The sequence below is a fragment of the Schistocerca gregaria genome, chromosome 2 (assembly GCF_023897955.1).
Source record: "Schistocerca gregaria isolate iqSchGreg1 chromosome 2, iqSchGreg1.2, whole genome shotgun sequence".
Classification (NCBI taxonomy): Eukaryota; Metazoa; Arthropoda; class Insecta; order Orthoptera; family Acrididae; genus Schistocerca; species Schistocerca gregaria.
In genome coordinates this window covers 311,206,174-311,230,640 of record NC_064921.1, presented here as the reverse complement: position 1 = coordinate 311,230,640, position 24,467 = coordinate 311,206,174, and the positions used below count along the sequence as shown (strand labels likewise).

The 24,467-nt window shown below is 41.6% G+C and overlaps 1 protein-coding gene across 2 annotated transcripts in view; it reads right to left on the bottom strand.

The window, feature by feature from the left end:
* The window catches only part of LOC126336137 (suppressor of lurcher protein 1-like), a 659,041-nt gene that overhangs the window by 523,063 nt on the left and 111,511 nt on the right, over nucleotides 1–24,467 (bottom strand). For both annotated transcript variants that reach the window (XM_049999628.1, XM_049999627.1), the window contains exon 2: nucleotides 6,509–6,590. In XM_049999628.1, coding sequence (XP_049855585.1) covers nucleotides 6,509–6,532 — 24 coding nt within the window. In that variant the 5' untranslated portion in view covers nucleotides 6,533–6,590. The remainder of the gene's footprint in view (nucleotides 1–6,508; nucleotides 6,591–24,467) is intronic.

The following is a 24,467-nucleotide window of genomic DNA, read 5'->3' as shown; positions in this document are numbered from 1 at the left end:
TTTACCCCATAGCTTACCCCTACTTTTCTCAGAATTTCAGACATCTTGTACCATTTGACACTGTAGAACGCTTCTTACAGATAGACAAATCCAGCGAACGTATCTTCTGCATATTATTCTTGCCAGCAACTTGGATGCATGAGCTGTGAAGCTGTTTGTACGATGATTGTCACGCTTGTCGGCTCTTGCAATCTTGTGAATTTTAATGACTATGTTTTTCGAAAGTCTGGGGGTATAACGCTAGCCTCGAATATTCTTCACATCAACTTAATTAGTCGTTCTGTTGCCACATCCCTATCGATTTTAGAAATTCCGATGGAATGTTTGTATCTCTTGTCCTTACTGGTTTTCAAGTCTTTCAAAGCTCTTCTAAATTCTGATTCTAAAAGTTGATGCCTTGTTTTCCCCTTTCGTCGCTTGTATCTTTTTATATCACGTCATCAGATAAGTCCTGCCCCTCATAGCGGCCCTCAATGTATTCTTTCATCCTGTGTCCTCTCTCGTCTCCATTTAATAGTGTACTCATGTTACCATAGTTGTTTTCGTTTCACTGGAGTTTGTTTTCACTTTTCCTTACTCTGTCAATGTTACCGACAGTAATTTCGTTTTGATTTCTTCACATTTCTCAGGTAGCCATGTCGCCTTTGCTTCCCTGCACTTTTTATTTCATCCCTGAGTGACTTCCATTTCTGTATTCCTTCTTTTGTCGATCAACTGAAGTATTTATTATGTTACCCATGGTAACTTAGCTGCTACCTTTCTTGTACCTATTGCTTTCTCTCCATCTTCGGTGATTCCCTATTTAGAAATGTCCGTTTTCCTTCATTTGAACTGCCTATTAAGCTTTATTAGCATAGTATCTGCAGCATCACAGAACTTCAGGCGTATTCCTTCTTTCCTTAGTACTTCTTACCCCGCTTCTTTGGACACTGATTCTTGCTGATCAGTGTCTTAAACTTCAGTGTCATCACTACTAAATTGTGATCTGAGTCTAAATCTGCGTCTAAATAATGAAACACAATGCCACGAACGTATAACTCATTTCAATGAATATCGATACATGGGAGAGCTGTGTCGCGACGCGTGCCAAGGACGTCGGCGAGGAGTGAGAAACCGGCATCAGGATCTCCAATAGATACCCCGTTGGGAAGGTCTGCTGACTGCTCCATCTTTTCCACTTACTTTGTATATAAAAGGCAGCTGCCCGTCGTCGGACGTTAACCAGTCCCGACTCTCCACTGCGTAAGGATAGGGTGAGAGTGTCACAACGTACTTTACATACGTGTCCTACGTATAGGAAATAACCGAAGGCTGCCTGAAGTCTGCGACTTATGAGCGACGATAGGGAGAGGACGTGTGCCGTGTGACTGGGCTTAAACGCCATGCAGTAGTTCAGGTATTCCACACGTTGCGGCCGCTGTCGCCGAGTGGTTCTAGGCGCTACTGTCCGGAACCGTGCTGCTGCTACGGTCGCAGGCTCGAATCCTGCCCCGGGCATGGATGTGTGTGATGTCCTTAGGTTAGTTAGTTTTAAGTAGTTCTACGTCTAGGGGACTGATGACCTCAGATGTTCAGTGACATAGTGCTTAGAGTCATTTGAACTTGGGTGTCGAGTGCCGTGACCACTAATCCCAGTCCCTGTGTGCAGGGGACGAACGTTATGGTGGCTTCCACACCGTCAGGCACTAACAGCACCATGTCACCACCAGGTGTCTAATATGTTGTGTAATTACAAAAGTTCTGGAGTGCGTTCGTTCGAACTTCTTTCCTGTGTCTCGTATGGTTTCTCTCAGGAGTTAGATCTTTCCAGGAGAGCCAATCATGTTGATTTTCATCGCGGCCAAACGGTAGGCCTAGCATTGCGGTGGTAGGACAAGGATATCCATGGTGATTGGGGGAGAGAAGCGAGCGTCGCGAGTGACGTCACACAACGAAGACCGAGGCCCTCCCAGTCTTATTGAAATCTCAGCGGTCTCCGCATCGGTATCCACGATGTGGGCACTGAAGTCTGTTCTTGTTCCATAGGAACGTGATAGTTGACAGGAAGTGAGCGAGCGGCCTAGCTGTCTGCGCAGGATCCTTCCTGCACCGGAATCTGCATACCGGTCACTATTCGTTGCACAGGACTAGGAGACGGGCTTCGCCTTCCCCGTCCGTTCAGCAGAGGTGGAGTTAGTGGCAGTTGTGTCAGCCACATTATCAGCGTCCTGTAGAATCGGTTGTTCTTCCTACTGTGAGTGGGAGCAGCCTTGTGCCGTCACGGTCCTGCGACGTCACTTTCGTCATTTCGGTGAACGCTCTTTCCGTTTGTGGCACTCCATCTCGGACGAGGATGTCCGAAGACTGGTTTGATGCAGCTCACCGCGCTATTCTATCCTGTGCAAGTCACTTCATTTTCGAGTAACTACTGCAACCTACATCCTTCTGAATCTGCTTAGTGTATTCATCTCTTGGTCTCCCTCTACGATTTTTACCCTCCACGCTGCCCTCCAATACTAAATTGGTGATCCCTTCATGCCTCAGAACATGTCATACCAAGCGATCACTTTTTCTGGTCAAGTTGTGCCACATACTTCTCTTCTCCCCAATCCTATTCAATACTTCCTCATTAGTTATGTGATCTATCCCTCTAATCTTCAGCATTCTTCTCTTCTTGTCCAAACTATTTATCGTCCATGTTTCACTTCCATACATGGCTACACTCCATACAAATACTTTCAGAAACGACTTCCTGACACTTAAATCTATACTTGATGTTAACAATTTTCTCTTCTTCAGAAACGCTTTCCTTGCCACTACCAGTCTACATTTTATATCCTCTCTAATTCGACCATTATCAGTTATTTTGCTCCCCAAATAAAAAAACTCCTTTACTACTTTAAGTGTCTCATTTCCTAATCTAATTCCCTCAACATCACCCAACTTAACTCGACTACATTCCATTATCCTCGTTTTGCTTCTGTTGATGTTCATCTTATATCCTCCTTTCAAGACACTGTACATTCCGTTCAACTGCTCTTCCAAGTACTTTGCTGTCTCTGGTAGAATTACAGTGTCATCGGTGAACCTCAAAGTTCTTATTTCCTCTCCATGGATTTTAATACCTACTCCGAATTTTTCTTTTGTTTCCTTTACTGGTTGTTCAATATACAGATTGAATAACATCGCGGAGAGGCTACAGCTCTGTCTCACTCCCTTCCCAACCACTGCTTCCCTTTCATGTCAACACTTATAACTGCAATTTGGTTTCTGTACAAATTGTAAATAGCAATTCGCTCCCTGTATTTTACCCCTGCTACTTCAGAATTTGAAAGAGAGTATTCCAGTCAACATTGTCAAAAGCTTTCTTTAAGTCTACAAATGCTAGAAACGTAGGTTTGCCCTTCCTTAATCTAGCTTCTAAGATACGTTGTAGGGTCAGTATTGCCTCACGTGTGCCAACATTTCTACGGAATCCAAACTGATCTTCCCCGAGGTCAGCTGCTACTAGTTTTTCCACTCGTCTGTAAAGAATTCGCGTTAGTATTTTGCAGCTGTGACTTATTAAACTGATAGTTCGGTAATTTTGACATCTGTCAACACCTGCTTTCTTTGGGATTGGAATTATTATATTCTTCTTGAAGTCTGAGGGTATTTCGCCTGTCTCATACACCTTGCTCACCAGATGGTAGAGTTTTGTCAGGACTGGCTCTGCCAAGGCCGTCAGCAGTTCCAATGGAATGTTGTCTACTCTGGGGGCCTTGTTTCGACTCAGGTCTTTCAGTGCTCTGTCAAACTCTTCACGCAGTATTGTATGTCCCATTTCATCTTGCTCTACATCCTCTTCCATTTCCATAATATTGTCCTCAAGTACATCGCCCTTGTATAGACCCTCTATATACTCCTTCCACGTCTCTGCTTTCCCTTCTTCGCTTAGAACTGGGTTTCCATCTGAGCTCTTGATATTCATACAAGTGGTTCTCTATTCTTCAAAGGTCTCTTTAATTTTCCTGTAGGCAGTATCTATCTTACCCCTAGTGAGATAAGCGTCTACATCCTTACATTTGTCCTCTAGCCATACCTGCTTAGCCATTTTGCACTTCCTGGCGATCTAATTTGTGAGACATCTGTATTCCTTTTTGCCTGCTTCATTTACTGAATTTTTATATTTTCTCCTTTCATCAATTAAGTTCAACATTTCTTCTGTTACCCAAGGACTTCTACTACTCATCTTTTTACCTACTTGATCCTCTGCTGCCTTCACTACTTCATTCCTCAGATCTACCCATTCTTCTTCTACTGTACTTCTTTCCCCCATTCCTGTCAATTGTTCCCTTATGCTCTCCCTGAAACTCTGTCAACAGCTAGTGGTGGACGTAGAATTTTGCAGCGAATTATGTTTGAGATAATTCTACCATGTATGGGTCACTGATCAAAGCGGGAGACGTAAGTTTGCTCGTGATAGTTCCAAGTACCAGCAATCATGTACGGATTACTTGATACCAACGGTGTTTTTCCGTTCTTCCAGGCAAGCAAGTGTACTTTGCGATACTGAACTTATTAGTTTTCTAGATGTGGGAGACGCCATAGCCATCAGCCAAACATTGAAGATGTGAGTTCAGCTAGAAACTACTCACACACAAAATGTGGTAGCTTCCACATGAACTGATCTAGGTTATTGCCATGCACTTGTAACCTGCAGAATCAGCATTTGACGACGTCCATCATCGGCTACTTGAATTCCTGTGTAGCGCAAGTGTCTCCACACAGGTCACGGGTTCAAGATCATCTGTCATTTGACAGGTTAGAGATGATTGATGTCTTGATCTTCGATTTTATGATTAACATGAATCTGATGAGTAATGAAACGAATTTGCAATCAATACTTTGCTCAATATTATTGTGAAATCAGATATAGTCAACATCCAGCTACAAGCTTCCAGTTGGTGGTACTCTTGTGAGAAAGCGGATATCGTCCACGAATTCCCCATCATGACTGGGAGACGCAGCAGGTTAGAAATGAAACGTATGTCTTCTGCTGGCAAGAAGAATCCACGAACTTTTCGATCCAGTGAAAGTATGGCTAAGAAGCAGTTATTACAAGGCCACATTCCATCAGCAATTGCTTTTGTGGACAGAAAACGTAGGAAAGATAGAACAATTTCCTCTTTAAGATATATACATATATATATATATATATATATATATATATATATATATATATATATATATATATATATATATATATATAAAATTAAAATGAAGTTTCTACATACGCTGAGGGATAGGAAGAATGAATCGTGGTTCAGTAACGATGTTGGAAAACTTAATATGTTATCTTAGAGCTGCAGGGCATATTCAAAAGAAATTCAACCTGCCGAAGAAAAGATGACTCTATACTCAACAATGGAAGACACCTATGTGCGAATAATCCAAGAAATTCAATAGCAAGAACTCACATTGAGGAAAGTTTTGGTACTGTGTAAGATCAGTCAATGGAAAGTAGTTATACGTCCAGGAACTTGCTCAGCGTAATAGGTACCTAAAAGAAGACAGTAAAATGAAGCTTAAATAATTCCGTCTGTCAAAGTTGCTTCACGAAAGAAGCCCGCAAATAATGGAACCAGATGGGTCAGTCGCCGTATTCAATATAAAATACTTCCATACGAAATTCGCAGAAACATCTCACAGAACGTCTCTCAAACTACAATCTGACGTGACTGGAAGATAAAGTTGATAATATTATGGTTCTTAGAACACACAGGTAGGTCTGTACTCCTGTATAACGTCAGTAAGATGCAGTTTTATGGAAGATATTCTGTGTTCGTGAAAGATGATTTTAAATAGCACTTTGTATAAACAAAATGACTGTATAAATCAAGACTGTCTCACCAAACGCTGACTTTGTGCAATCTATCTTACTCTGTTACTTATACCGTGTGTATCTCCAAAGAATCAATAGCCACAGTATCTCTGCTGTTTGAGCAGATATATGCAAATTCTTCTGTACAACACGTGGATTGAATGGAGCTAACAAGTACTACTTATTATGCGTGTCCTGCGATTCCGTGTCACAAATAAAAATGTTGTATTACTTCACGTTACAAAACGTTTCTCTCTTTCTTCTAAATGCATTTTTTGTCCCCGTTCAATAGAGCTGTCCCAAATTAGCCCGTGCTGCATTCAGCTGAACGACGTGTGATTACAGGGCCAGCAGTACATGTGGAATAATCAGTATATTAGCAGAAACTGATTAGAGGTTCTGCAAAACGTCAGCATACAGAATTTAGGAGGACGGCTTTAGCTGTGTTTACAATCTCATTAGATAACCAAAGCTGAAGTGGTATAGTCTATTGAGTCGTGTATTAACAATTTGTTGTCATAATTCTGAAATTATTTTTTCTTCAGAATCAATATGAGCCCTGTCGAATATTCGCAAGTATTGGTTTTAGTACGTAAGCAGAGACTGATTAACTGCAACAAAAGTCCAATTTACTTTAAGTCTCCATAAAATTAATTTATTACTTACCTCCATCACACTATCCAGCAGCATACTGAGACATCATCTTGCACTGGGATGAGAACCGCTTATGCCTGAGCATCACGCTTCTCTGGAAAGAAATAGAGGAAAATTAATTCACTCGGGGAATGGCATTAATAAAAACCATTCATTATAAATAAAAGTGCGAATTACTATCAAACTTCGTTCTACAGTGAGCCTCAGGAAACTTCGAGTGAAGAGTACGTCTTAAAATCGTGATGTGTTTCGGACTTACCAGTCCACAGAGATTTCTTGCTTTGATTTTCAGAATGAGTTATGTCCGCTACTAGGACCACTCACCTAAAGATCATTCTAATACAAAGGGAAGAAACTACATTTTACTGAATGAAACGGGACGAGTAACATTGTTGTTCTGCATGAAACAGGGCATTAGTCGACGAGAAGGCCTATGTCGAATGGATATGAACGAGGGAGGTATTATTGCGAGTGAATAGCCCGGAGCGGTTAAAATAAACTGATCACAGGGAAATGAAACGTGAATTTGTTGTTATTGCAAACCTCAATAAAAAAGCGACCTTTTCACATAAGAAAACGTTTTTTATTATTTTTCAACGAATTGAAAAGTTTCATTCGACGAGGCAAAGACATCTAATTACTGTTCATGATCGTGTTCCCGGGGACAATTCCAGCTCAATATTGTGGTACTCCGAGAAAGAAACAATTTTTCTCACATTGAACTCTGAAATTCTCATTAATGTCTTCATGTTGCGACATATGGCTTCGACGCAATTTCTGAATACTAAAGATACTTTTGTGTCCACCATAGGCTCCCAGAAATTTTTGTGCGGATGAACTGTGTAACATCATTTAGTAAACAGCAATGATGAAATACATTGAAGTTTTGGACAGCTCACGTTGGACATAGTATTGTTGTAAAATTTAAAATTTTCGATAACGCTTGACGGAATACCATTTACTATGTGAAGTAACTGCACCATGTACAGACTTTTAAAAGGGCTTGGGAAACAATGAAGCGCTGAATGGCATGTGTTGAAGAATTTGGCAAAATTAATGCAATTTAGACGCTAGAAGTTTTAAAAAACACTTTTTTTTTTAAATTGACGTAGCACTGGACGAAGCTTACAAATCTGATACTTCTGCATCTATTGTAATAAACTTCCAGCTATGGCTAAGCTTGCTGCTTAACGACAAGTTCTCAGTAAGCTTTTAAAAACTGATTTAATGTGGGAATCATCGTTTACATCACTGTTGACGCGGGACGACCTTCTGATACGTAATTTTGTTAAACGTGTAAGTGGGATCTTTCCTGAACTCTATACAACTTTATCAAAGTTATCTACTTTCAAGAGAATACCGATGGTCAATTTTGTATGAGGAAGAGAATACGTGAAAAGGTCAGAAAATCAGTACCAATGGCAAATCTAATATATGGAGGAGGATCCCTAGAAACTAATTAGAATCCAGTCCAACATAATCGATTTCCAATCAATTTCTGACGCCGAAAAGGTATTAAATAAACTCAGAATATACCTCTTCACATCCAAGTACTAAGAATAGTGTTATGTTAGTAAAATCGTGAAGAAGACCCAACAATTGATGTAGTAGTAACCTGCCATATCAGCTGACAGCGCTAATGTGCTGCTTCCTGGATTCAGGTAGGCGCACCGGCCTCAGATCGAATCCGCCCAGCGGATTAACGACGAGGGCCTGTGAGCTAGCCAACCTGTACGTAGTTTTTAGGCTCTTTTCCACATGTCACTAGGTGAATACTGGCTAGTACCACTTCAGTTACACTACTCGCACATTTTTGAAAACACGTTCTAAGTTTTTCATGGCTTACTTACACTACATGCAGGCAGCTGGGGTACTATAATATCATCCTGGGAGTGCGGGGTGGCGACAGGAACGACATCCGGCCACTCTCTGACACTAACATAGCCAAATCCAACCTGCGTTGCAGTGGGACAAAGACGCAAAGAAAATGATGAACAATTGATGGTGATGTCTGGTTATGTCTACAACATCGCGAATTTAACTGAAAAGGTAAATAAAAATATGTTTTAAGCAAAACATCGTTAACAATATGTTTACCACTGATTGTTTCATCCAGCTTGTCAGTCAACAGCATTCACGGGAAAAACTATGAAACTCACAGAATACGGAACTTAAGTCTACAGATATTAAACATATGTTGTTCCGTTCTTCTGGGAGAAATGACTATTGCGAGAGCCTGCGAAACATTGTGAAACTCTTATCAAAGATACTTAAATATTCGCTCAAATTCATTCTCTTCTTAGGATCGGACACACTGGCGAAGAAGCACGAGGTGATTTCCTTTTAACCAGTAAACAAATATGTATCATCACAGGAAAAAAACTCTCACTTTTCTAAGTGCATGATACAAAAGGACAAGGATAGCCCATGTTAAGATGTTGTGGTTTCCCGGCATTGCCACACAACTGGAAACCTGAGAGTTTATGGTCAACCGGCCACGGTGGTCTAGCGGTTCTAGGCGCTCAGTCCGGAGCCGAGCTTATGGTCAGCAGTATACATCTGGAGCATACATTTATCCACTGATTGATAATGAGAGCACTTAGTGACTTGCCACAAGTTTTAAACGTATTTTGTAAATTTTTCGAATCGTATTCTGGATTGTAATACCCATCAGTAAACACTTCCGGGCTAAATTGCCGTGGTCGATCTGTAGAACTTCTTCTCCCTGACGTTTCGTTCTCAACTGCGGAGAACATCTTACGAGGTGAATCAACGACTGGCTGCTAGGAGCTGGGGCCGCCGCTTATATGGAGATCGTAGAGGGCGCCACAGCACGTCACGTTGCGTCGATGTGTAGCTATCTCTGGCTATCGTCTGTTCTCTCGATTGCAGGCAATGGATTGTCACGTGATTGATGCAACGTCGACCGCCATATTTTGTCCAATTTTAATCCTTCTTCTTTACGATTAAAATTGTATTGGTGTTTGTGGATATCAATTGCCTCTCTATACATACATGTATAATAATACGACGTCCTCGCTAGCATGCTCGCCTCACCAAATTTTATTTCGTGATCTCCATCCTTAAGAACATGTTCCACTACTGCCGATTTGTCGGTATGTCCCAAGCGACAGTTTCTTTTGTGCTCCGTCAAACGTGTATTGATGCTTCTTTTTGTAGTTCCAATGTAAACCCTGCCACAATTACACGGACTTTTATATACCCCTGGGGTGGCTAGGGGGTGACGAGCATCTTTTGTTGATCTTAGGCATTCACTAATTTTCTTAGTAGGTCTGAAAATAGTCTTCACCTTAAACTTGGCTAGTACTTTCCGAATGCGATCCGTGATGTTATGGATGAAGGGAAGAAATACTTTTCCAGCTGATGGTTGTTGCTGTCTCCTATTTTTAGGCATTTTTCTACTTGGGGGAAGTGCTCGTCAGGGAGAAGAAGTTCTACAGATCGACCACGGCACTTTAGCGCGGAAGTGTTTACTGATGAAAACGCCGGCCGTGAAAGCTTGCATGGGATATAATACCCATGTTGGGTGTCCAGCCGCAAGATATTGTCATCTGGACACAATATTTCGGCAAAATATTTCCGGCGAGTTAATGCGATGGCCGTCTCACCTGAACATGGTGGCCAGGTGGACCGCCGAAATATTGTGTCCAGATGGAAATACGTTCCGGCTGCAGACACGACATGAATATCACAAATTACTACGCTCGGAAAGTTTACAGAGCCTTATTCTCGATTACATACTAACAGTCAATTGCTTACTGATTTGTAAGTATTTGACGGAGTTCGATTACTTAAAGAATACTGGGTTTACTGACTATTTACTATCTGGAGAGTATCGCAGAGGTGTTAAGAATCGCTGCATCGCATAGAGGTAGAAATGAAAGGTGAATGACTGAAAACGTGCAGAAATTTCGACCAAATATTGAGATACCATACTTATGATTTATAAAAACATACTGTGACAGTAATATTCCCCACTACCACTAAGTGCGCAGGATGGATGAGAAGAAGTGACACAAAAAATTCGAAAACGACCTATTTATATCCATTTCCTTTATATAGCTGACTGAATACTTTCAAAAGATTAATTACAATTAGTCAATGACCTCTGCTCTACATTGTGCTAACCAAGACGTGGGAACGAGTACTGCAGCGGGGGCAATAACTTTGTCAACGTGTTTAGTGACCTAGTATCAAGCCAAACGTCTCAATAGCACACAGAAATTCATGAGCCTCTTTCCAGTCACATGAAGTAAATTTGCAAAGATTCAGATATATATGTGTGTGTGTGGGAAATATATGTCACATATGCATATAGTCGACACCTCTTTAAGAGCCCCTGTATCGATTTTAACGAAACATCGTACTTATATCATTTACTGCCAAGAAAGTAATACTACCTAGGGTGGTGGTGCTGTTGACAATGGGATTAAGGACGAAGGTGGAGGTAGGAAGAGGTGGATGGCGGAGGGGATGAGGAGATGGACAGAGAGATGGGAAAGCAGCAGATGTTTGAGAAAGGGGGAGAAGGAAATAGAGAGAGGAGGAGGAGAAGGAGGAGATGGACAGAAAGAGGGAAAGTGTATAGAGAGAGGGGGACGGAGAAGGACAGGCGAGCAGGAGGCTGTCAGTGACTGAGGGGATACATAGAGAGCGGGCATAAGGAGAAGTTGGATTTAGCTGTGGAAAAGAGTTGATGAAAGTGTGGTGGGGAGGGGGGGAGGGAGATAATGAGAGAGGGGGTTTGTGGATAGAGAGAGGGCGGAAGGGAGCGGAGTAGGACAGGAGGGAGAAGGAAATGAACTTATATAATATTAGAAGGAATATTAGCTGGGTTTTTCAGGTATGAAATAAAGAAGAATAGCCGGCCGGTGTGACCGAGAGGCTCTAGCTGCTTCAGTTTGGAACCGCGCGACCGGTACGGTCACAAGTTCGAATCCTGCCTCGGGCATGGATGTGCGTGATATCCTTAGGTTAGTTAGGTTTACGTAGTTCTACGTTCAAGAGGACTGCCGACTTCAGAAGTTAAGTCCCATAGTGCTCAGAGCCATTTGAGCCATTTCAAAATGAATTAAACAGATACAGGTCAGCAGAACCCAACTCACTCCGTTCGTCTACGAGACCCAGACTGTTGCAGACATCGACCTCCACGTTAGTGCGGTGTTCCTGACTACTGGAAGGCGTGTTATGCAGTTCTGCATTATCTTTTAGTGAACAAAATCCAGCGCACCGGGTATCTAATCCGATTGTGATTGAGAACTTCCTTACATGTAGAACTTAAGAATACGTGTACGACCCATTCTTGAATTCGGCTCGGATATTTGGGATACTCACCACGTTTGGTCAGAGGAAGGCATCGAAGCAGTTTCATTAGGTTTGTCAGCGGTAGGATGGACCAGCACGCAGGTATTACGGAGATGCATCGTGAACTCAAATGGGACTCATTGAGGTGAAGACGCCGCTCCTTTCGCGAGGCACTGTTGCAGGATTTTACGGAAGTGGCCTTCGAGGACGACTACAGACCAACTATACTGCTGCTGATGTGCATTTCGCGTAAGGACCACGAAGATAAAATAATTTAGAGCTCGCACGGAGGAGTGTAGATTGTTGTTCCTCTGCATCTCCATTCGCGAGTGGAACGGGAAAGGCAATTCAGCGTTAGGCGGGAGCCTCCGCCAAGCACCGTTCAGTGGCTTCCGAAGTATATACGTGAATGTACCTCTGGAAAGCTGAGGTGGGTTGCTAGTACTGTTTAACGTTTTGTGGATAACGTCAGAAGCGGCGTGATATTGTTAGGTGACGCTGCAGTGAGATATCAGAAGATAGTAACGCAAGAAGTCTGCAGCAAATTGCAGAAAGACGCGCAGACGATCGGTGATTGGAGTTGGGAATGGCAGTTGATTTTGAACGTAATTCCATTTATTACGAAACAATAAGTGCCCATATGCACTATCTATCGATTACGCAATTGACAACTAATCAGTTGAAACAGTTACTGCAGCAAAATATTCAGAAATAACCACCCGGAGAGGCCTAAAGTGAAAACACTGCATAATTGATGGAGAAGCGAATGCCAGGGTAAGATCTATTGGAGGAATTCTAAGGCAACGTAAACCCTCCACGAAGGGGGTGCCTCACAAAACGCTAGTTTCAGTGATTCTCGTGCATTGCTCATCTGTCTGGGATTTCTATCACGATGGTCTAATAAAGTAGATAGAGAAGATACAACACAGAGCGATGTGTTTTCTCACGGGATCATTTAGTCGACGCGATAGTATTACGGAAGTGCAGGCAGACCGGTGAGACATTGGGAATCACGGAAAAGGGTCAGGCAAAAAACTACTTGTACCAAAGCACGTCTCGCGGTATTACCACAACAACAAAATCTGATGAACTGGGGTTAGTACGGAGGGAATCATGCTTCCCTCGCGCCATTCGCGAATGAAAAGGGCAAGGGGAAAAGATAATGGAACAACATGTAAACTTCGTCTCGCATTGTTATGTAGATTGGCGTGTAGTAGATGTGATAGTAAAGGGCTCAATGCGAGCTTCCATTATAGGAAAAGAGAAACTGGTGGTAGAGGATGTATTGGTTACTGTAGTAGACGGATCGCAGCCATCAGTATCTTGTGACTCAGCTGATATTACTTCGGGAGGAGTAAAAGTATTAGTCGGCGCCGGATGAAGCGAATATCTCCCGTCCTTCGGAACGCGAACGCATTTCCCAGCAACCGCTGCATTAGCATAAACCACAGGAAATTGTATAAATCGAGTAAGATGTTTAGAACCAGCACGAGCTGCGTAAGCCTGAGACTTGTAGCGAGTGCTTTGGTGGCTTCCCAGTTCTTCCACTTTAGCCCGCTCCCTAGCCTTTCCCAGCAGCAGCAAGTGCCCTAACTCGGCCGTTCTTCTTGTGCGGCTATCCGTCTCCATTGCAAAACGGCCCTCGTCGCCCGTGCGGCACGGCGGGGGCTTTTTATTGAACTTGGCACGCGGACAAATTGCATTAAGTGTGCGCCCGGCATCTGGAGACATATACGCCGAGGGAAATAATTCACGACGCAAAAAAGCGGACAGGATGGACCGTAGTTGGATGGCCCATTTCAGTCGCGTGCGGATGGCGGTGGTTTGGGGTGGCAAGGGACGGTCCGACTTGCCCAGGGAGAGGCGAGTGGATGAATATATTCCTGGATGTTTGGGCTGGGGGGGGGGGGGGGGGGGTGGAAGGGGGCTACGAAGGGCTACATCGACTGGCTTGTGGTGGAGAGGACGGCCACGTCGGACGATTCCTGCCTGCAATTTCTTGTTCCTGCGGTGCGGCCTGAGTTGTGATAATAACAGCGGTTTATAGCAAAGTAAAGACCATCACTTGGTAAAAAATGTCTTGGGCAGGATTGCTCAATTATTCAGCCATTCGTGCGACTGCGTTCCTTACAGCGTCATTAACACGGGGTGTCTAGAGACCTAAGTACAGTGCCATGGATCAACGTGCCATGCAGGTGGAGAAAGACTAGGACAGTTAGCTTTCTAGTATGCATCAAGATTTAAAGCTATACCGTATAACCTTCGGTTAACACTACGATTATCGTGAATACATCTTTCTTTCGTCAGAAAAGATTTTTGGAAATCACTAGAGACCTGAACTAGGATGGACAGTAGGGGTTAGTCGCCCATTTTCGCCTCTCCTACGTGAGGAACATGTAGAGCTTATGTAGCAGGATAGCGGAAACGCCATGTCAGGAACATTTGCGTGCATTTTTACATTTATCTGCTACTTATTACTATGGATTATATATTTTCATATCTCAACTGATGGTAATGTTTAACTTTAACTGCAAAACAAAATTAAACGGCATTTTTACTTATTAACTGGGTAGACAAGGGTGACGTTCGATTTTGAAACCAATTTTCTAGATCTTTTCAATATAAAATGTTCAAATGTTTGTTAGGTCATCGGTCCTAGATTTACAGATTACTTAAACGAACTTATGCTAAGAAGACACACACATTCATGCCCGAGGAAGGACTCGAACCTCCGTGACATGGAGCCTCGAACCACGCGGCCAATCCGTGTGGCTTTTCAGTGTAATAGCAATCAAATTACAAAACTGACTTTAGACGTTCAATGTACACCTTTAAGATTGTATTATGTACTATTTTAAGTAAAAACTTTCCACCCAGAATATACTACAAGACTGCGGCGAAAAGTTTCCGCGGATTCCGAGGACGGTTGGTGGGAGCTCTGAATGCCACAATATTCAACCCAGAACAAAATTTGAAAAAGATGCTGCTTTGAAACTGATGATATTGTTTAACGCAGTACGAGGCGCTATTTAAGAAAGTGGTTTTTAACAAACTGGTGGTAGTCTGAAAAAGAAATCAATTTTTTCGACAAAAAAGGTCTATACAAAAGACGTTCACCAAATTCGAAGCAAAAATATATTGTAAAAATCCCACTAACTGCAGTAGAAAAACATCCACTCACAATTTACCTTTGTATAATATATCTGCATCTATATTTAATGAGCTATATCTCCTGACAACTTGGAAATTTGTGTTTTGAAATAAACAAGCGCTTAAAGTTTCAACTGTGGTTTTTAATATTGAATTTGAACAAATCTTTAATAGGCAATCGTACACTAGACCTTTCTTCTCGATGTCGAAACTCTTTTTTACGGAATAATATCGCTGGCATTTCTTTACCAGATGAAGCGTTTTTTGCCTGATAGAGATTACTTTAAGACACCTTTCTATCTGTTTAAATATGTTTACATGTAATTTTCAAACAGACCCGATGAAAACGATTTCAGAATGTGTACCATACACGAACTGTATTATGAGGAGAAGTCTTTTCGAGAATAGTATTTTAGTTTATACCGGTGTCCTGTGTGATACCATCTGAAAGTAGCTCCGTCAGTAAGTATTGTAGTATTACTTTGGTTACATTCGGGCGCTCGGATGCACTAGACACTCCATGCAGAAAACGTATGTTAATATTTATGGCACACTCTTTATCAATGTGTTTTAAAAACACACTATAAGTAACTTTCTAAAGAAATTAAAAAATAGGCTAAAAGAAATTTCTATCCTAGATCTAGCGCCTTAAGGAAGTTGTTAGGTGTAGCATAAATTCACGTTATAAGTGGAGAGTAGCGGAAAATGAAATCTCAAAGAAAATTTGGATCTGACTGGTTTCATGCTGTAAATGAAGTATCATCCATTGTTCTTACAATTGAAACCCAAAAATTGAAACTGTGTTATCATGTATATGTATATCGTATAGTGTACCAAAAGCAGTGACAACGTACAGCCTGTTGTACAGGACGTTAGATTGATCGTTTTTCGAGATGAAACGCTTGTCCGGAAATGACAGATTTTGAGAACGGCGTCTGCAATATGTCTTCAATTATTTTTGACAGCCTAATCAGTCATACAACTCATTAGCCATTAGCGTAATTCGGATTGAGGAATGTCCCTTTTGGCATTCTTGTTCATACGATTTATTCTCCCATAGTCCCTTATTAACGAGGAACCAAAGCTGAAATTGCTCAAACGCTTAGTACAGACAAGAACTTGTTTTGTAGATCCTGTGAATCCACACTAGTAACAAGCTTGGTCAATCTCGAACATCCTAGCAGGATGTGAAAATTCAGAGCACAACGCCCTGTGAGAGAGGCAAAGGTGACATTTTAAAATATTCGTGAAATGATTTGCATGAACTGATTTGTCTGTGGTAAACACACACACAATTAAGACCTTAAAACCTCTTTATTACAACAATTTATAAGACGTGAATCAACGTGTTGCTTAGCCAACGATACATTTTACAACTCTCAAAAACAATACAATCTTCTTTTGTCTGTTGTGATATCACAGAACATATAGCTCTGAACTCAGCCTTATCGATGTCAAAACATTCACTAACAAACCAAAACACTATATGGAAGAGCAACATTCTCCCACATCACCTCCTTCTGAGTAAGGCGGTCACAATTCACTGTACCAAGTCCACCAGTCTTGCAGGAAATCGAATTAAGCGACCCGATCGTGATGTTCGTGGTTTTCTTCTCTCCAGGTTGTTTGTCCTGGAGTGGTGGTGAAGCTGGAGGCGGTGAAGCTTGAGTATCTTCCGGCAATCTAACGTCTTCGTTGAGCAAATATTCAGGTTTCAATCGATCGAAATGTTTTTTACTTGGTCTTTAATTTTGAGTCCAAAAATGTTTGGTGTTCTTTCCACGACTTCGTATGGGCTTTCACATGGAGGTTCTAACGACTGTTTAACTCTGTCAACCTTTACAAACACGTGTGATGAAGTGCTGAGGTCCTTCTATACAATGGTGTCTCTCATACTTTGTGAGCTATTTGCACAGGTTTCAGCCGGTTCATATATTGTTTTAGTTCTGAAACAAATTGGGGTAAGTCTGAATCCCTTTTTCCTTTGTCTGCTCTGATGGGTGAATCATAAACGATTTCTGCTATCGTAGCATTCGTGTTTACTCTGATTAGACAACGAAGACCAACAAGGTTTGCAGGTATTGTTTGAGTCCATTTTGTAGTTGAATGTGAACGGATTGGTGCTTTAAGTGTGTTATGCAATCTTTCTATTTTTCCATTGAATTGAGGATGATATGCAGTAATTTGAGTTTGATTACAACCACATATTTTTGATAGTGTTTGAAATAGCTCAGAATTAAATTGTCTACAGCGATCGGTTACTATTTGATAAGGTGTACCAAATCTAGTAATCCTACAACTTTGAAGCTTGAGCTACAGTTTCTGCTTGTATATCCCGAAGTGGTGTTACCTCTGTCCAATTCGTAACTTTATCGATGCATGTTAAGCAGTACGTATATTCATCAGAAGGAGGCATTGGCCCTATCAAGTCCAGATGAACTACTTTAAAACGTTCATCAATGTCAGGAAAGTGTGCTATTGGTGAATGCACATGTCGTGGTACCTAGTTTATTTGACAAGAATTACATGCTCGTGACTAATTTGCAATGTCCTTCTTCATATTCGACCAGAGACATCTAGAAATAATCATTTTTACAGTTGTCTTGATACCTGGATTAGCCAAATTATGATAATGTTGAAAAATAGCATAACGGAATTGTTCAGGAATACAAAGTCAAATACTTTGTGTCAAGACATCACACCACAATTGCTTTCCTGTCTGATTCAAATAGTATTTTAATTCAAGCGAAGTATTATTGCCAGATTGCAGTTGATGAAGCTCTTCGTCCTTTTCTTGTGCTTGGGCTATCTCTTTCATAATTAATTTGAACCAATTCTACAAGCTTTGAAAAGCTATCGGCCCCAACATTTGCTTTACTAGAAATATGTCGCAAATCTATAGTAAAGTGTGAAATATATTGGAGATAACATAATTGGATTGACGTTGCGTTCTCATTCTTGTGCTTGAATGCCTATGTTTGAAGTGAATGATCAGTATAAATAACAAAGTATCTACCTTCTAAAACATATTTGAAATATTTGACAGCCATGTATATAGTAAGTAGTTTTCTGTCATATGTGGAATACTTTTTTCTGTGCATTCGTGAACTTTTTTGAAAGGAATGCAATAGGTTTCCATTGTTCATCTTGTCACTGTTTCGTCACAGCACCAGCTGCAAAATCGGATGCATTCACAAATAATGCGAGTTCGCTATGCAAACCCGGAAATGTTAAAAGTGATGCATTTTCGAGATCTTCTTTACATTTTTGGAACTGAGCAATTGCCTCTTCTGTCCAGGCAATGTATCTTCGGTCATTTTTAGTTGTTCCTTTTAGGTAATCGTTCAACAAGGCTTGGTTTCCTGCAGCATTTCCTAAATATATACGATAACAATTCATGATTCCTAAAAGTTTTCGATGTTCGCGTACAGTTTCAGGTCGCTTGTAGTTTATTAGCGCAGACTCTTTTTTGGTTCAGACTTAGTTTGTGAGAGTGTGAGGAATTGTCCCAAGAATGTGAGTTCTTGCACTCCAAATACGGAATTTGCAACATTTATTACTAGACCATACTGATTCAATTGTTTGAAGAGTAAATTTAGATGCTCAATATGCTGTTCGGAAGATTCTGATGTTATTAAAATATCACCCAGGTAGGGAAAACAGAATTCCAGCTCTCTCTCAACTTCGTGGACAAACCTCTGAAATGTGCATTTCGAAGTCCGAAGGGCATATAAAAAAACTTCATACAGACAGCGCTGCCTGTGGTTTGTGTTCTTCGGCTAAAGGAATTTGATATTACGCTTTTAGTAGGTCAATTTTGGAAAATATCTTCTTATTCTCTAGCATCAAATTTAAGTCTTCTACTCAAGGGACTGGATATCGGAATGGGAGAGTCGTGACATGAAGGCGACAATAATCTCCACAAACTCGCCACTGACCATTGGAATTCATAATAAGGTAAAGTGGGCTTGCCCATTGTGATTGTGATGGACGTATCATACCATTATTCAGCACAAACTGAAATTATTTCTTAACTATATGTAATTTATGTAGGTCCAAACTACGAGTTTTACTATACACCGATGGACCACAAGAAGAAGTGAAATAATGCTGTAGTTTATGCTTTTTCATCTTTGGTACTATAGATGGTTTTGTTAGGTCAGGCGTCGGCCGTTGTGGCCGAGCGGTTCTAGGGGCTTCAGTTTGGAACCGCACAACCGCTAAGGTCGCAGGTTCGAATCCTGCCTCGGGCATAGGTGTGTGTGATGTCCTTGGGTTAGTTAGGTATAAGTAGCTCTAAGTTCTAGAGGACTGATGACCTCAGATGTTAAGTTCCATAGTGCTCAGAGCCATTTGAACCACTTGTTAGGCCAGGAAATTTCTCTAACAGCTTTGAATACTGACATTTTGCTCAGAGTGAGCTTACTGAATCGTTAGCGTCCACAGCGGTTACCCATGCGGAAATTTTAACTTAGTAATGTCATCTATAAACTTTTTATTTTTCAGATCTCTGAGTAAAACAAAATTATGAAGAAAATCAACTCCGAATATTCCTTTCGATACACATGCTACTACAAATGGCCGTTCAAATTTACGTTTACGGCCTAATCAATGGTTAACGGCTTTGACCCTAAGTTTTTATTTCAGAACCATTTTTAGCATAGAGACTAAAGTCAGAAGGTTCAAGCTTCCTAGTTTTTGCCACTCGTATAAGTGACTAATCTGCTACCACTTCTGGTAGCTAGGGCGTAGCCACCTGTGGTAAACTAACATACGCAAACAGCGACAAACGTCGGGCAGCCCTTGCACATCAGCAACACTGACTGGTGACTACCAGCTGCTACTAGAGCCGATCAACAGGCCACAGCAGGGACACCGACCGAGCTCGCCCACAGGCGCACAAAAAAACTGCCAACATTCCCTCACACTGTGTCCCCGGTATATGACCTATCGGACACAAGATCGATAACAAACCTAACTGTTGTAACAAACCTAACTGTTGCAGGTTGCTGACGCTGAACGAGGACTCTGTACCAGCACCCAGCGCCAGCCGCCGAGCAGCACAACACACAACGCCAAGGTATCGACAAGCATGATACCCACTACTAACAAAGCCTATCCTTGCACAACCTATCGCAGGCGGCAAGAAAACCCCTACTGCTCTTACCACCCGACCTAACTATCGCAGAGGTTTTTTTTGCCTTGGCTCTTGCCCTGGCACTTTTTTTCCTCTGCCCTTAAAACTGCTACCCTTCGTCAGATTTCGACCAATCTATCTCCAGATGAGCGCGTATTAATGGTTAATCCTAACCAGACGTACGCAAACATAGCAGTACCCACATCCTGCGACACCTCACTTTAGTGAATACTAACCCTTATGCAGAGATGGCAGTAGACCTTTTGTGTTGGCCATCATGCCAGTGTGGGCGTGGAGGGGCTCCACCTCTATATAAAAAATCTATATAAAAAAGTTATCTACCAGATAAGATCGCCCAAAAGTTCTGTCTTTAACAAATAATTGATATTGGCGGATTACTGTAGGAACTAGTGTAGAAAATAGAGCCGCTTTTCACTCTACTCTTCCTTGGTTTCCTTATTTTTCCATCGGAAAGGTTGTACACACTTTTCAGGTAAACATCGTGAGCCAAATTAGAAGTGATAATAAGAATATTTACAATTTGTTCTGAACTATGTTCTGTTTCTACTTCTGCTGCGCCATATGCATCTATTTCGGTCTCGGAGCGTCTTAACTTTATTTTCTAAGTCTTTAATTATTACAAGAAGATTTTGGACTGATAAGGATGTGGAACGAACTTATTGTAAAGGGGTAATTTGAAGCTTCTCATGATATTGCGTCTCTGCTATATGATCGGCCATCTGTGCGATCTTGTCCGTCGTTTCTTCTGATATCACTAATATACTGCGACTATTACTACGAAATTTATCGAGCCACAATGGTTTTAAAGCCTTCTCCGACAAGCTGGTACCAGCATAGTTTCGCATATTTCCTAATAACTGGCTAGGTTTCATATCGCCAAGTTCCAACCTACTCAACATTTTTTTTTTTTTAATTTTACGCTGTCCCCTTTACTTGAAAATTGATAAGAGTCGTTCTTTTGCCAGTGAATATTTATTATTTTCGTCACTGGTTACCAGATCCCAGATGTTTTCGACATATTTCGGTTCAAGCTGGGCCAGCAGATAATTGAACATAATTGCTTCCGTTGCTGTGGCAGTGATTGTAAATTGAGCCTGGGCTTGGCAAAACGAATATCGGGCTTTCCTTCTCAAAAGGGAGGAAGCTTTTGATCTCCGGATTACTCACAGGATTGTCCCCGTCAAGTACACTTCCTGCTTGCATTTTGAGTATTTTATTGAACACCGTCTCCGCCGAATTCCAGTAGATTAAGCGTTGGACAATTCGCCAATAATTACGTTGCAGTGTTTCTTTTGTTTCCTCACCAATCACGTCCGGGTCACCAATTTGTGGGTGGTGTCTACCACATATAAACATACACAAAAATAAGAACTTAAAACAACCCTATTATAACATTTTATAAGACGTGAATCGGCGTGTTGCTTGGGCAACGATACGTTTTACAACTCTCAAAAACAATACAATCTTCTTTTGTCTCTTGTGATATCACAAAACATATAGCTCTGAAGACAACCTTATGGATGTCAAAACACTCACTAAGACACCAAAACACTACATGGAAGGGCAACCTGGTCCCACAGATTCGTACGGTATCGCTAAATTAATTTACTTACTACACTTCCAAGGAGTGTGTAGCAAACATCTGAATGTTGACGTAATCCACAGCCTGCCTAGAAGAGATACGATATTCGGCCAATACAGATTTCTTCAGCTGAAGACGATTGTCCAGCTGAAGACGATTGTTCAATGAATGTATCATACGTTTGTTATTTAGACACACTCGTAAAGAATGCTACAGATTTCTTCTGCGAGGCTGCCACTCAGGGCGATGGGAAATAATGTCTCGCTTGACGCTTCTACATGACTCAGACTTTTTACTTGATAAACTCTATGCCATCTTTATGTGACTGATCTTCCAGTAGCTGCTATTATACATTTATAATCTGATGTTGCTAATATGTGTTTTCACGAATATTTCCGATGAGTACAGCAGTAGGGTCCGTATCTCGGAGGTGTGCAAAAGCCAGACTCTTCATATACTCTGTCAACCCAAGTTATAAGGACCTGACGAAGTCGATGAGTGGAAGTTCAAAATGGCTCAAATGCCTCTGAGTACTATGCGACTTAACTTCTGAGGTAATTAGTCGCCTAGAACTTAGAACTAATTAAACAAAACTAACCTAAGGACATCACACACATCCATGCCCGAGGCAGGATTCGAACCTGGGACCGTAGCGGTCGCTCGGATTCAGACTGTAGCGCCTAGAACCGCACGGCCACTCCGGCCGGCATGAGTGGAAGCGTCCTGGTAAGTTCCAACTGGAAAGGACATGACCTTTGTAAAAGTCACGCTAAATGGCCAGACTTGAAAAGTTTCTTGTGCAGTTTACCAACGTCCTGTAGAAATTACTAGTATTGTTCGGACTCGGATGGGGAATTTTATCATAACGCATTAATCTTGTGCTGTACTGTGGCTGGAAAGACGAACTGAATTCCTATTTACGTGTGTTAAAATGGTCGCATAAGCCCCTTTTCATACTAAGTGGAGCGTAAAATTACGCTTGAAAGCATCTCCAGAAGACCGTACTCGAGAATAAAGGAAAAGTTGAGGGTGAAGGATGGGCTTAAGGCGACAGTGAGAGGCGACGCGAAATCGCAATCAGCAGAGGCGAGGAGCCAGAAGTGAGACAGGCTGCGTCGGCGCCTGCGCACAGATTAAAACGATAAGTCTCGGGGCCGCTGAAGCTCGCTTAATAGGCTGCTCCACGTCTTCCACTGCCCGGGCGGACAGCCTCGAAATCTCCGCCAGTCTGCGGGAAAAATGACCGTCAATATTTTGCTGCCGTCTGGTACGACGACTGATTATGCTCCACTGTGCAGAGGGAATGGCGGTCAGCACCAGGTAATCGGCTTAGCAGGGACCAACCAATACGCTTAAGAAGGTCTCCTATGGGATAGTATCTAATGGTAATGAGACTATCAACAATATCACACATCATTTGTTAACAGACTAAATCTTGTCGATCTTTGTTGACACATTATCTACGGTGGGACAACGGCTGGCATGTACTTCTTGATACAATAATTTACCAACAACCCTATGTATTGCAGAAATTTATTTTATGAACATCTTATATGCCACCAGTTTCGGCGTTACATTGATGCCATATTCAGCCCCTGTACAATGAGTAGAACAAATGTACGTATGTTCTATATTTTTATAATAGTACATTTGTTCTACTCTTCGTACAGGAGTCTGGAGACGGCATCAATCTAACGCCGAAACTGGTAGCATATAAGATGTTCGTAAAATAAATTTCTTCAATACATACGGTTGCTGGTATATTATTATATCAAGAAATCTTGTGGAATCTGTGTTCTCAGGATTGAAAACAGATAGAAACATGTAGTTTGTTTACGAACATCCAATATATTCGAATAGCTGTGGGTCAGCAGCTTCTGTAAATCAGTACAAAGAAAAACCATGGAAAAGCGTCAATTTCCCTTTTTTTTATTCACTCGACGACTAGTTTTCGGGCAACGAAGCGTTTTCAGATCATCGTAACATGGTCAACAATGGTATTTCCGAAAATGTGGAAACCATGTCAAAAATGTGCAATGATCAGTTACAGAGCTTACAGATAACTTATCTTTGGCTTAAGAAATAACACAGGGTATCCATTCAAAAAACATAAGTTGGTCTTCATAAATAATATTTGCTTACGTTTCACGACGTATCACACTACTTCCTTTCATGAGCCCATGAGCCCCTGCCTTATATTCATAGCCGTGAAAAAACAGTTTTTGATCGATTAATTTCCATCGAATTTTTACATATTACTCTAAGCCGGCCGCGGTGGTCTAGCGGTTCTAGGCGCTCAGTCTGGAGCCGCGCGACTGCTTCGGTCGCAGGTTCGAATCTTGCCTCTGGCATGGACGTGTGTGAACTCCTTAGGTTAGTTAGGTTTAAGTAGTTCTAAGTTCTAGGGGACTGAAGACCATAGATGTTAAGTCCCATAGTGCTCAGAGCCATTTGAACCATTACTCTAATGATAATTCGGATGAACATTTGGAAACGTTGGTAGCAGACATGAAAGTTGTATTTGGGTCTTAGTGGCCTACGAACACACTACTACTACGGAATCTGAGTTTGCAATAACAATAACCAAGGTTCAAGGTTCAGAGAAAAGAGGAAACAGGAGATGAACTGAGAGTTGGGAAGAAATGGATGTAGAATGCGGAAAAAAGGAGTTGGACAGAGAGAGAAGCAGAAGGAGATTGGGGGAGATAGAGAGGGGACGAAGAAGGCGAAGATAAAAGAAAGAAGGGGGGAGGGGA